The following is a 14,989-nucleotide window of genomic DNA, read 5'->3' as shown; positions in this document are numbered from 1 at the left end:
ATGTGGTGCTGCCCCAGTAATGAAGCTGGACTTGCTGCAGGCAGGATGCCCCTAGAGTCAGAAATGCGTTGCCGCCCCTTTAAGAGAGCTGGGCTTGCTGCAGACAGGGTGCCTCCAGATTCAAAGATGTGCCGCTGTCCCTGTGAAAGAGCTGGACTTGCTGCAGACAGTGTGCCCCCAGAGTCAGAAATGTGCTGCTGCCCCTGTGATAGAGCTGGACGTGCTGCAGACAGGGTGCCCCCAGAGTCAGAGATATGTTGCTGCCCCTTTAAGAGAGCTGGACTTGCTGCAGACAGGTCACTCTCAGGCTCAGGAAAGTGCTGTTTCTTTAAGGGTGTTAGACTGACTGCAGGGAGGTTACCCTCAGGGGAGATGGGCATGGAGGGGTAAGCTACAATGTCCACTCTATCTCTATAGGCAGGCTGGATATTTGAGCAGGCCAGAGCGCAGCCAGCAGGTGGAGAGAGGGTTGTGCAGGGGCTTCCTATGATGGGCAAAATGGCGACTCACCACGTGGAGACCCGGCTGTCAGAAGATCTTCTCGGCGCTCAGGGGTCTTGTCACTTGCCGAAGCCGGATCACTGCAGCGGGCTCACCAGGATGGGGAGCCTCAGGTGAGAGGAAGAATACAGGCACTCCCGGCGACAGCTACCCCCTCAGCTAAACTCCCGGTCGGGGCCGGACAATGGCGATGGTCTCGAATGAGCGGCAGGGCAGAGCGGGACCCTGCTGAGAGAGGGGGGACCTTTTCGTCAGCGTCGGCACCCGCCGGGGCAAGGTCTCCGCCGCGGGTTTAGAGTCCCAGGAAGGAGGGAGGTACCAGGCACTCCCGGCGGCAGCTGCAGCAGCAGCGGCGGGTCTCCCGGGCAAGCCGAGGTAATGGCGGCAGCCTCCGATGGGTACCGGGGCTGGGCGCACAGGGTTTAAGAGCCAGTCGGCAGCGGGGGGGATAAACAGCTGGGTCTCAAAATGCTTCTCGGCCAATTTCAGGACATAAAATATTTCTGGGTCTGCTAATGTAGCTGTGTGGAGCGGGAGCTCAGCTACCACACGTCCTTCCTCATCAGCGGTTCGCCACCCCCCCCCCCAAGAAAACCAAATTTAATGTGAATTAAACAGTAACATAATGCAACACAGCAAAAATTGCACAACGTTTTGGCGGTGCTCCCGCCATTTTCAAGTGCGTTGTGCGATTTTTGCTGTGTTGCATTAGGTTTCTGTTTAATTCACATTTAATTCGGTTTTCTTCACTAAACTGGAGTACCGTGGATCATCGTATGTACATAGTTATCGGAGGTCTTTGGTCACAGACTACGTCTACAGGCACCCACTCGCTGGAACTTGTAGTGCCACTCTTCATCTTATTTTCTGTAATAGAGTTACATATATAGTAAATATAGCAGTGATGGGATTTAAAGGGAACCAATCAGCAAGTGCAGGGATGATTGACAGGCAGAGAGGCCTGTTAGTGGTCTCTCTGCCTGTCAATCAACCCCGCACTGCATGCTGACAGGCAGACAGCAGTGACTAGTCACGTGTGACTTCCTGCCCAGATGACTAGTTGCTGCCCCTCTCCCTGCCTCTCTTACTAAAGCTACTGCTGCAGCCACTGCTGGTACATGCGGCAAGCTCTATACTATTATTCTGGGAACCATATCAGCACAATTGTTAAATGTATGTATTGTCTTGACATTTAAAGATTGCTACTTTAATTTTTGTCCTACAGCATTACTGTTACAGTGACTGCTCTGAAGACTGCAACCTAGGGAATCTTCCTGTTGCAAACTCTGTACCTCCTGGCGTGGTATAGGGCTAGGTCTATATGGCGATTCCTAGTCGAGTGACAAGATATCACTATGCCTCACTCCCTGTTTGCACCTGTGGGTCGCAGTGTGACCCCATTCCCTTGTATGAGTGAAGGGGTCACGAGACATTCTGACACCTTGTTGTGTGGCCAGGAATTACCATGTAGCCCCACCCCAGTTTAGGCTTTGCAAATTGCATTGTGGCTTTGAGAATGTACAGACTGTCAAAAGACTTACAATAGGCTGGACATACCACAAATGATTTAGTTGAGGGCTGGATATATGCAGGGGCGGTCTTGGCATTTCTGGGGCCCCAAGCGAAGTTGTGTCTGGGGCCCCCCCCCCTCGACACACGTTCCAAAACAATAGACCGCTGTGTGTTGTCCCCAGTAGTATATACCCCTTGTGTCCTTCCCCCAATAGTATATACCCCTTGTTTGCTTCCCCCAGTAGTATATAGAATAGACCCCTGTGTGTTCCCCCAGTTATATATAGCCCCCCTCGTGTGCTCCCCCAGAAGTATATAGACCTCCTGTTTGCTGCCCCAGTTGTATATAGACCCCCTGTGTGCTCCCCCACTAGTATATAGACCCCCTGTGTGCTCCCTCAGGGGTATTTAGCCCCCCTGTGTGCTCCCCCACTTGGATACAGACCTCCTGTGTGCTCCCCCACTTGGATATAGACCCCTGTGTGCTCCTCCAGTAGTATATAAACCCCCTGTGTGGTTCCCCCAGTAGTATATAGACCCCCTGTGTGCCCCACCAGTATTAAATAGACCCCTTGTGTGCTGCCCCAGTAGTATACAGACCCCTGTGTGCTCCCCCAGTTATATATAGACCACCTGTGTGCCTCACAAGTAGTATATAGACCCCCTGTATGTTCCCCCAGTAGTATATAGACCCCCTGTGTGCCCCACCAGTAGTATATAGACCCCTGTGTGCTCCCCCAGTAGTATATAGCCCCTGTGTGCTCCCCCACTTGGATATAGACCTCCTGTGTGCTCTCCAAGTTGTATATAGACCCCATTCTGCTGCCCCAAGTTGTATATAGACCCCCTGTGTGCTGCCCCCAATAGTATGTAGACCCCTTTGTGAAGCCCCAGTAGTCTATAGCCCCCCTGTGTGCTCCCCCTGTTATATAGCCCCCCTGTGTGCTCCCCCGATTTATATAGACCCCCCAGTTAAACAGACCCCTGTGTGCTCCCCCTCCCATACAGTATATAACACAATAAAACAAACACTTATACTCACCTGGGTCTGGGCGTCTCCTCTTCTCTTCACTCTTGTGGCCGCAGGAAGGGTTTTCCCTGCGATCACAAGAGGCCGCGCTCCCCTTGTGCTGGCGCCGATGCTCCAGTGATGTCACTGGAGCGCCGGCACCACAAGGACAAAGCTGCCACTTGTGACCGCAGGGAAAACCCTTCCTGCGGCCACAAGAGTGACTGACAGGAAGGGAGCCAATGTCTCCTGCCCTGTCAGTGCTGCTGCATGTAACTATGAGCGCTCATTACGAGTGCTCATAGTTACAGTTCAAATGGCAGCAGCGAGCGGGGCAGCAGCCCCGTCCAGTGGTCTTGAGCACAAGAGCGGGGCGTGGGGGCCCCCCTGGATGTTGGGGGCCCCAAGCGATCGCTTGGTGTGCTTGGTGCCAAAGACCGCCACTGGATATATGTTTGGAATATTCAAAATCATCTTATGTTGCTAATTTTGTAAAAATCCTTATAATGAGTAGTAGTAGTAGTAGTAGTAATAATAATAATAATGTATAACAATTCTTTACTTTTAGCTGACAGGTAATTTGGACTTTGAAGACCCCAATAATATAGGTGTAGGCAATGAATATAGTTTAACAATTGACGTGGAGGACATAGCCTATCCAAATTACAAGAGTAAGTTATGTGCGTTTCTGTGCTGTAAACATTTCCTCTGTAAACTGGAATACAATTAATGCTGTTTTTTGTTGTTGTTTTTTTTGTTCAGAGAGTATTTTCGTGTATATAAAAACAACTCCAGTCAATGAATATCCTCCAGTATTCAACAGTTCTTCATATGTGTTCAATGTGTCTGAGATTTCCCCATGTGAGTAACTGCTGCAGAAATGTATGGGACTACATATCATATAGTGAATTAACAGCCAAATAATAAACGTGTCAGGATTGTGCAGTAACCTGGTCTGAACTGGGCCTGTTTTTACTTCTGTGCCACACCCGCTTGCTTTTAGCTATCTGGCAATGCGGGAGTTAAACTGATTTACTGGGAGACTTGATTTTTCCAGCTGAGTAGGTCTTTAGACTGACTGGTTCTCTTCCTATCTGGAACCTGGAAGATCTGAGCGCCGGTCCAATGGGGATTTGGACCGGGCTCTGGTTCAGCATAAAAGAAAGCTAAGGCAGAGTCCCAGCGTTGGCTATTAGATTAACACCCTGATCCCAGCTTCCCCCTGCGCTCCCCGTCCTAACTCCCTCTGCTTGCTTGACTTTGTTACCTGACCTCTGGCTTGACTTTTTGACTATTCGAATGTAACCTGATTTTATACCTCGCTGCCCGTTTGGTTCTTACCTTGCTTGTTTGACTATCCGCTATTCTGTTTGTCTGTCTTGTTCTGTGTGCACGTATCTAGTACAGGAAACGTCTTTGTGGTTGTCCGCGGCTGCCTAGGGCCGTTTAAGGCAAGTGGGTAGGGACAGTTGGTGGGTTCAGCATCAGGGCTCACTGTGGTGTCTTGTCCCTACCTCCCCTGTCCTGACAAAACGTTAGAAATACTCAATGAACTGATGCATAAACTGGGGTATTTCCTTATAGGGTAGGTATACCCTAAGCAGAGTATGCACAAAAATAGGCATAACTAAGAGATTGCAGAGCGTGGACTGCTGGGGTGAGAAAAGGTGATCTTGTGAACATCCCTGCAGAATAGAGCTGCGGGCAACGCGTGTGCACCGCAGATCCATTAAACCTCTATGAAGCTCCCGAAGAGAGGTTAATTAATTTATATTTTAAAGGGGTTGATTGACCCCAAAATTTTATTTTAAAGGGGTAACCTTCTTTTAATAACAAAGAAAACTTATCAGTATATTTAACCTTTGAAGATATTCTTCATCAACTTATATTGAGGGCTCTCTGCAAAGGCTACTTTATATAAGAATCAAATAACATATGTTGATGTTCTATGTGCAATCGCAGTGTGGAATATAAAATAATAATGTATATGTTATTGTCTTTACAGCTGGAACACTAATTGGTTACATATATGCGACAGACAAAGACTACCCATATATAGGCATCACTTACTCAATTCAAAGTGGTGGCGGCACTTTGGGTGCTACTAGCATTTTTTGGATAAATCCAAATACTGGCGTGTTAGTGCTTTCCGATTATGCAGATTATGAAGCAACACAGCAATATACACTTACTGTGAAAGCTACAGATTCCGGATCATTGTTTACTACAGTTCAAGTAAGCTTTAATAGATTACAATTTACAACCAGGAAAATAACATCATGCAGAAATGTGACCTTTTTCTAGATATAGCAAAACTATGAATAATTCTTTACCAAAATGCATTCTTTATAGCTTTAAGAAGGTGGTGCTGTCCTTTCAATGGCTAGAATTTGAACATGAAGAGTGTTGGGGGAAGGTGGTTTAGCCAAATAGTTCTGCACAAGGCCAGCCCAGCTATATTTTACAAATCATAAAAATGTGACCAAAGTTTTATTTGAACATTCTGTTTATTATAGTCCTTATTTTATAGGTTTCTTCCTTTTTTGTTTTCTTAGGTAACTATTAATATACTGGAGGCTAATGATGAAAAACCGGTGTGTTCACCAAATTCATACACACTGTATGTACCTACAAATCAAGCAACGGGTACAAACATTCAGAATTTCAAGCTTACATGTACAGATCGGGATTCTGCACCCACCTCTTTTCAATACTTTATTAATTCAGGTACAACAATCCATTAATAAAGATGAAATTGTGCAATATATGGTTGTGTTTCGTTTAAGTATACATCAAATTCGATTATATTGCCATTCCATAGCTTCTGGAAAGTTTGTGAGGTCCTGCCTAGCTTTCAAATACTTTCACTGAGGCATTAGTGAAAGTGGAAGGATTTCATCGGTTTAAAGTGACTCTGTACCCACAATCTACCCCCTCCTAACCACTTGTACCCTCTTATCGCTGCTTTTAATCCAAGATCTGTCCTGGGGTCTGTTCGGCAGGTGATGCAGATATTGTCCTAAATAACAACTTTTAAACTTGCAGTTCTGTGTCTAACTGGGGTGGCCTAAAATGTCTGTGCCCTAGGCTTGCAATGCCCCTCCGTCCCTCCTCCCTTCCCTCTTGATCATTAGAAATTCCCTTGGGCAGGTTTTTTTCTATTCATCACTTGTCTGAATAGTGCACAGATGCCTAAACGATCCAACACTTGTGCAGTGTTCTTACAGGTGATGAATACGTAAAATCCTGCCTGGGGCATTCCTAATGGTGAGGAGGGACTCTAGGCCACGCCAATTTGACACAAGGCTGCAAGTTTAAAAGTTGTTTTTTAGGACAATAACTGCATAACCTGCCAAGCAGACCCCAGGACAGATCTTGGATTAAAAGGTAGAAGCGGTTTGTGTGGGGTCGATTGTAGATACAGAGTCGCTTTAAGGTTACACCTCTAGGACCTCCGGCAATGTAATGTTATCTTATGGCATCTGAGACAGTTTTATATTGTACAGGAAGGCATTCGTGTCTCAAAGGAGTTCTGAAACTTTACTATTGTCTTAAAAAAACACAGCTTTTTTAAGGAGTTTTTCTGGCCTCCAAATTAAAAATCACCAGAAAAACTGTCAAACATTATCTTGGCGTTTTTTCTGGTGTTTTTGACTTTAAGCATGGCATTTAATAAAAGTCCATTGATTCACAGCTAACATCTGGCCACAACATTTTTTGGGCGTTTTTATGAAATTTATAGCCAGTGTGAAACCAGCCTTTATGTCACATGAAAACTACATTGCTGGATGTTGTAGAGCAGTGTCCTCAAACTAATGGACAGTTTCAACTTTCCGTAGTGTCTTTCTTTTTACTATAATACTTTGCTCTTTCAGCAATAATCTACATTTGTGCTTAAGATTGAAGGACCTGAACATTGAGCTGAACTTCTCAAACTTTCCAAGAGATTTTGATTATGTTTCTTCTTACTTTTTTAGGCAATATAAACAACCATTTCGTTTTTTCACCATCCTCTGGCACCAATGTCACCAGTCTGATCCTTGCCCTCCCATTTGATTACTCTAACGGTGGGGATACTACTTGGCAATATAACCTGAGAGTTTTTATTACTGATGGCAACTTGATGGCAAATGCTCCGCAGCCAAAGGGAATTGTACAAACTGGGACTGTGTCTTTATTAATTAATGTCTATGTCCCTGGGCCAACCACCACTGCAACAACTACCACGGTAAGTATGTAGATGATTTACCAGAAACCTGAATTTGTTGAAAATTTTCATCCAAAGTCCAACCAGTCTAGGTTACCATGTTTATAAAGGGGTATGATATTTTAGATAGATAGATACAGTGGTACCTCGGTTTTCAACTGCTCTGAACTCAAACAGTTCAGTTCTCAAACAACATTTTCAAGGAAAGTTTGCTTTACACTTGCTTGGTTCTCGAACACTTTTTTGGCACACAGTCTTAAAGTACAGTAATACCTTGGTATTAGAGTGCATCTGAATTCAAACGAAAATTCACTCTGAAGTAAAGTTCGGAAGTCAAACTTTGCTCAGTATCAGAAAGTTTTTGCAAGTGTGGATGGTGGGTTGTACGTGGTGAGTTTAGCACTGGTGAGGCTTCACAAACAGTATAGTACTGTATAAGACTGCTGGAGTGCATATACAGTACAGTAGTAGTACAGTCAGTGCCCCACCATCTAGCATCCTATACAGTATTGTATAAGACTGCTGGAGTACATATACAGTACAGTAGTAGTACAGTCAGTGCACCACCAGTGCAGCAGTATAGAGCTGCTCTGTAATGTACTGCAGAGATTACACTGGGCACTAATCAATGTAATAAATGAGTATTGTAGGTAATTATTGGTGGGTGCTGGAACCAATCAAACACAGTTACATTATTTCCTATGTGAAAACACTGCTCGGTTCTCAAACTGCCCCCCTTAACCAATTAAGTTCAAGAACATAGGTACAACTGTATATATATATATATATATATATATATATATATATATATATATGTATATATATATGTGTGTGTATTTTTTTTGCTAATAAACCCCTCCTGATCTGATTGCAGTGTTGGACTGGCCCACTAGAGGACCAGAGGATCCTCCGGTGGGCCCCCAGCTTTAGAACCTGCACAGACACTGACTGACATGTTGTTTCTCACTGGTTCTTCATTGGTGGGCACCATATACCCTAGTCTAACACTGACTGCAACAGTAATGCTAACATTATATTTGCGCCCGCCGAGCATGTTATGGTGACGTGCACACTACTTCTTCAATATGTGGACCCCCCTGGATTGGAGGTCACATGACACGATTCCATGCATGGATGTCTATATTTTTTATTACTGTAGAAGTTGAGAACTGTCATTTTTTTTTCTAAACATGTTTAATTGTGACATCCATAAGGTTAATTACAACTGTTTTTATCCCTAAGTCATTTTGCTATAGCTTACAGGTGACACTGTGTCACCATGGAACGGTAGCCTAAACGTTTCACTTAGGCTAGTGCCTTTCACATACTAGCATACTTTATCCGATAAGATAACTAGTCACCAATATATTACTGAGCTTCATGCCAATAACTGTTAAGGTCTGAGGAAAAAAATGGATTATTCTTAAAAACCTGTTCATGCAAAAGTGCCTGATGGATGGATGGAACATGTGGGCCGTTCTTCCATATTCATCATAACAACAGAAAAGGGTACCAACACTACATTTGCAAATCCACCATTTTGGTAGGGAATCAAATATAAGTTTTTCTTTCATGTTTTAAGCAGATCTTGTAATAGGATCCAACAGAAGATGTCTAGCAGTATAAATAGGAGATATAGTTTCATCTAGCTGTAAAGTACAGAATAGTTTTAGTAGACACCTTGCCCATAGGTACTTTTCCACACTGATACTCCTGGATGTTTTTAATGGCAGTGATACCTGCTTATATTTACCTTAGTTTATTTGTCACCTGTAGATTAACGTTCACGGTCTAGCACAATCATATTTTATCTGAAGTTGGATTAACGCTTTTAGGATGTGTAAATGCTTGCTTTTATTGAAACCCGATACACTGTATTTGTTACTGAGCTCTCTAGGTGACAAAGATAATTATGTTTATTCCACATACCACAAGTCCGCAACCTGGCACTATTATAATGATGGAGCTAACATTTAATGCATGACTAGCGTAAATATGGGCAGGGTTGCTACATGACCGACGTGCCTTTTTCAAGACTGGTTTTAGCAAATGAATCTTATTTTTTGTATAATGAAAGGTTCAACTTTTTCCAAATACTTTCTGAATCATTTTCTCACATTTGTCAAGATGCCTGCTTGTTGCCATTCTCTGTGGATATAAATCTGTTCTGGCCGTGCTTTGGACGCACAGGTTCCAATACAGTGACAACTAGCAGAGGTTTTGAAAAACAATAAGGAAATGACAGAAAATTATTTTGAAAAATTGTATACCTTTTTATATGATGAAGAAAGACCTTTATTTTACGAATACCAATTAAAAGGGAATCTGTTGCCTAAAAACTCTATTAAACTGCAGAGATGGTTATATGGCAATGATAGCAGTGGTAGCAATGGGAGTAATGGTTCCTGCAGTTAGCTTGTCCATGGGCACAATAATGTGAAAAATGCTTTAGTATGTCAGTCTGAAAGATAAAAGAAGTTTAACTGGGGCACTGAATTGCCTCTCAATGCAATACTTCTCCCTGTTCCCTTTCACTGTTGTGCGAACAGTCACTGATTGTGAAGAGTTGAAAAACCTCTAGCACTTATCTAGGTTGCAGATTCCATTCAAAGAGAACCTGTAGCCACCCTCCCCAACAAATAAGATGCTAGATGTGCTTGCTTCTTTTAATGATAATCAATGAAGAGGGCAGGCAGGTGGGGGTGGGACAGTGCTCCTAACGGTGCTCTGGACCGAGGATTACACTTCTAACAGCAGTGGGTTAGATTTGTCTAACCTGCTGATAGTTCCCCATTTTAAGGGTTGCCTACAGGCCCTCTTTAAGTTATCCACTGCCACATAATATAGCTCTATCTAATTTCCCATTGATATCTGTGCCATTTATGTATGTCAGTATAGCTTGATCAGCATTGTCTCCATAGTTATCTAGACATGGATGCTGCTGGTTCCTCTTTCATATAGTTCCTATATTACAACACAAAAGAAATTACAAATGTATACATATGGTTTATATAGTCATCTTGTATTTGCCAAACAGCAGTGTAGACCTTGTTGTCTTTAAACTTTTTATACTTGTCGATGCCTAATCCGAAATATGTTTGTTTTTTTACAGCCTAGTGCTGTGTATGTGGTTTCATCTAAAAATGTGTATTCTCCATTGGCATGGTATGTACCATTTGTAATTACAATTGGTGCTTTACTCCTACTTGGATTTCTTGGATTGCTGATTTACTTGCTTGCAAAGTACTGCCCATGCAATGGACGAACCAAACCAGACACTGAACCATTGTGAGTATTATGGAAGACATATATGCCATGGGTGGATTTCTCTGCATGCTTACTGTTTGGTCTAATAAACATATATGGTTGAAGGGTGTCATATGTACAGTCTGCAGGACCAAAGTAACAGTGGAAACCTGCATAGTTTATACCTTGTATTCACCATATATGATAATCTTATTAGATATTAGATTATTCGTAATAGATTTTTATGTTATATTTGTCAAGCAGTAGGTAGATTTTTACTAACTGAGGGCCATTCATTCATGAGAACGGGACTTTATAAAGAAAATGTCTATGCAGGAATGAGAGCATGTGTACAAAACTGACCTGTTGCAATAATCATATTAAAAATGTAGGCAAGTACTGTCACTAATCTGTCTCCTCAAAACTTTGATCAGAAGTATCAGAGGTGTATAGGGATAGATAGCAAATAGGGAATGTACTAGTATATGGATTGTGGAACATGACTGGTAAAGCTGTTCTACAGTAGCATAGTTTTTTGTTGATTTTAGCTATTGTATACTCTATAAGGCTGGGTTCACACTACATATATTTCAGTCAGTATTGTGGTCCTCATATTGCAACCAAAACCAGGAGTGGATTGAAAACACAGAAAGGCTCTGTTCACACAATGTTGAAATTGAGTGGATGGCTGCCATTTAATGGCAAATATTTGCTGTTATTTTAAAACAACGGCTGTTATATTGAAATAATTCCAGTTATTTACTGTTATATGGCGGCCATCCACTCAATTTCAACATTGTGTGAACAGATCCTTTCTGTGTTTTTAATCCACTCCTGGTTTTGGTTGCAATATGAGGACCACAATACTGACTGAAATATATGTAGTGTGAACCCAGCCTAACACTGCTGCAGTAGCTGGCTTTGCTGTGTATTGGCACAGTATTGAACCACTGCTTTTAGACCAGAGTGGTGGTCGGTAACCTAGACAAATCACTGTCAACAATGGAAAGAAAAGAGCAGCATATCAAGAGAAGGAGGCAAGTTTACTAAATGAATATATTTGCAAAAATATTCACCTTGACAATTCCTACAAGTTTAACTATGTTAGCAGAGATTTTTCCTGTAACACTACAAAATCTACATTCAGTGGTAAAAAAAAGCATGTTGCAATTACTGAAATTACATTGCTAATAAGTGCAATAGAAGAAACAGGAAGAAGCCGCACATCCAAAGGTTCATGGAGCAGGTGCTGTACAGAGTCAGTCCCCTGGCTCGGGGATCCCCAAAAGTATGTAAAAATGTTCCGCAGCACACCAGCATACGTGTGAAAGGTGATTTATTCCAAAAAATACAAAGGAGTACAAAAGATGCGACGTTTCGACCTCCTCACGAGATCATTGCTTGATAATGATCTTGTGAGGAGGTCGAAACGTCGCATCTTTTGTACTCCTTTGTATTTTTTGGAATAAATCACCTTTCACACGTATGCTGGTGTGCTGCGGAACATTTTTACATAATAAGTGCAATATAAATTCAGTGTTTTACTAAATAATTATCAGTGTGAAAAATATATTTTATGTATTGTTCTTACGTTATCCTGAATTAATATGTTTGTCTATTCCTTTCCAGAATAAAACCAACAGGTATGTGGAACTTATGTAAATCTTATTTTATACAACCCTAATGAAATATATTCATTACTGAAATATGGGGATTTGGAACATAAAGGGAACCTGTTGCAATTCAGGATACAAACTGCTGACCACTATTCAGGGGCGTAGCTAGGATTCATGGGGCCTCATAGCAAAAAACTGTATGGGGCCCTCCTACACACTATATAAAAAAAAATATATATATATATATATTCGGTGATGTGGCAAAACAAGGACTGGCAGAGGAGAAAGCCAATGTCTGCTTGTTCTGTCCATCCACTGTATTTAACTATAACAGAGTATTAGGAGCCTCATGGTTATATACATAGGTGCAGGAGCAGACTACCTTTTGCTTAAAGGGAACCTGTCAGTTGGGTCACGGAGATCTCAGCTGCTGCAGCCCGGCGCGTGCGCTGAGAGATGAGTCCAACGCTCATAGAGAATGACAGAGCGCTGGACTCTCCGTCATTCTCTATGAGCGTTGGACTCATCTCTCAGCACGCGCGCCGGGCTGCAGCGGCTGAGATCTCCGTGACCCGACCGGATCCAGAAGCGGGACCCGGCGGGATCAGGTGAGTATAGAGGGCTGTAGCGGGGGGTCGGGAGCCTGTCACCCCGACACAGAAGGTGACAGGTTGCCTTTAACCCTTTATTTACTGCAGTGTGTGCAGGGAGCTAATTGTTAACCCTTTTTTGTGTTGCAGCATGTAAGAGACACTGGGTCACTTACACACTGCAGTACATAAGGGGTTAAGCAAAAGGACACAGGAGGCTCTTAACTTCCCTGGGTGCCCTACCTCCACGGGCCCCATAGCAACCGCCTTCCCTGCCTCTATGGTAGCTACCACTGCCACTATTAGCTGCTAAGTCAAGGAGACACAGGGTATCTTTCATGTATCTATCTCTGCTTCCATAATAGATATTCTTTGGGGCAAAGTGTCAGGCTTTCCCAAGTTCCTGAAGTGCTGAAGCCTGTAAAGCCACACTCCCATCATTATCCCTGCTTGAGTGACAGTCAGCTGGAAGTTAAACCATGCTTCTACATGAAGCTCCTCCTAAACTACTCTTACTACTAAACTACTACTTTTAATATAGGCAATATGCTACGGAAGATGTCTTTCACTATGCTATGCTGCTATGCTAAAGTTAAACACTTGTCAGTAGTTAGAAGGCTGATATAAAGGTTCATTTGTACACAGCTGAGATACAACAAAATTTAGGTTTGAGGCTATGGCCCTACACAGATTTTTTTGGTCATGGGAAAAAAGCACCATAACACCAGGACCATCCTGAACTAAACTTACATTACTATAGGGTTCCTTTAAAAGGTAAGCTTACTTCAGTAGATGCAAGTAGGTAGTTCAGATGTTGCAGCCCTATTAATGACTCTAAAATGCATCCATAGTCTAGTCTATTACTTATGTTGTTGTTGTTTTTTTATATAGAAAAGAAAGTTAAGCAGGATGTTTTCTGGGTAAGTTTTACATGTATCTTAACATATAAAAAGCCTAAATAAGGTTCAGGAATGAAATGTTTTAATAAGAAACTGAACAATATTATTTTACTGAAAGAGTAGTAGATGCTAGGAACAAACTTTCATCAAATCTGGTAAGTAAATCCAGTTTTTGTAAAAGTTTGTTGTACTAAGGATAAAAAGTAGGTAATAGAATAGTTGTAGATCTTAAATAAATAAAAGGTATATTCGGCATTAGCCTGTAAAACATCACAGGAAGGTATGCTTTTTATTGCAACATTTCCTCCTCTACTAATCAGTTAGTAAAAATGTGTTCATTTATTTCCCACAATGCCTCAGTAACATTACTACTTAATGGCTGATAATTAAAGGTTTCTAATTCCACTTACTAATAGCAGAACCCAACACAATTGTATGGCACAGAACAAAGGAGAATGACTATAGAACAGCTTTACCAACTGTTATAGAAAAAGCTGAATTCATAAAAGGGATTATCCTGGCCGCTTTTTTCCCACAAACTGCATCATTCTTGCAGTTTCACCTATACAGTACATGGGTGTCATCAGGACGCCTCCTACCGATGACGCCCATGTGTGGGTTAAACTAGATGAGGTGCTATGGTGGCTGGTTTTCATATCACTCCACCATCAGTCCTTATATAGTTAGACAGTGTGATATTAGTTAGTCAGTCAGCTACTTTGAGAGTGTACTACACTCGATAACGGCGCATGAACTTAATACTAACCACCGACTGTGGTGTTGTGTGTTTATTAAATCAAGTGACAAATATGTGGTAACAGTCATTAAAAGTTAAGGTTTCTAGCTCAGTCCCATTGGGGTGAATAGAGCTGAATGGTAATACCACACACACCCTGAGGGCAGGGATGGTGCTGTTTATGCAAGAAGATATATACTGTATGTGGACAAAATTGTTAATACCCTTTAGTTAAAAAGGGGGTGACACCTAGATTTGTTTTAACTGATCAGAGTCAGATATTGTTTTTTGTTTTTCTTATCTGTTTCTATTTTCATATTATACTTTTTAACATTTTATCCTTAGTAAATTATTATGGGGGGGCAGCCATCTTGCCTAAGTTGTTTTTATGATTCCTTTAGTGACATATTTTACAGCAAGCCTCATTGGCATAGACACAATGAACATCTCTATACCATATTCTTTGTATGGGACACATTTGTGAGCATACAAAGTAATATAACTTTAGTAAAGCAATGTGTTAGTGTCATTTTTTAAAACAAAGAAAATAAAGTGTAACAATACAAAATAGAACAAAAGAATATAAAATGTACAGCATGACAACATTTTGCTTTAGCCATTGCAGTAAATTACTTTTGATAGATCATAAGGAGGTGTCTTTGTCTTCTTTCCA

The 14,989-nt window shown here is 42.0% G+C and overlaps 1 protein-coding gene across 1 annotated transcript in view; it reads left to right on the top strand.

Annotated features, from left to right (window-relative positions):
* CDHR3 (cadherin related family member 3) overlaps nucleotides 1-14,989 on the top strand; it is a 49,469-nt gene that overhangs the window by 30,206 nt on the left and 4,274 nt on the right. Inside the window, exons 10-17 of the mRNA XM_069956132.1 lie at nucleotides 3,591-3,693; nucleotides 3,785-3,883; nucleotides 5,028-5,257; nucleotides 5,578-5,749; nucleotides 7,000-7,250; nucleotides 10,342-10,517; nucleotides 12,105-12,118; nucleotides 13,573-13,601. Of these exons, the coding sequence (XP_069812233.1) occupies nucleotides 3,591-3,693; nucleotides 3,785-3,883; nucleotides 5,028-5,257; nucleotides 5,578-5,749; nucleotides 7,000-7,250; nucleotides 10,342-10,517; nucleotides 12,105-12,118; nucleotides 13,573-13,601 (1,074 nt within the window). The remainder of the gene's footprint in view (nucleotides 1-3,590; nucleotides 3,694-3,784; nucleotides 3,884-5,027; nucleotides 5,258-5,577; nucleotides 5,750-6,999; nucleotides 7,251-10,341; nucleotides 10,518-12,104; nucleotides 12,119-13,572; nucleotides 13,602-14,989) is intronic.

This window comes from Dendropsophus ebraccatus, chromosome 1, assembly GCF_027789765.1.
Source record: "Dendropsophus ebraccatus isolate aDenEbr1 chromosome 1, aDenEbr1.pat, whole genome shotgun sequence".
Lineage (NCBI taxonomy): Eukaryota > Metazoa > Chordata > Amphibia > Anura > Hylidae > Dendropsophus > Dendropsophus ebraccatus.
This window is presented reverse-complemented; position numbering and strand designations above follow the sequence as displayed.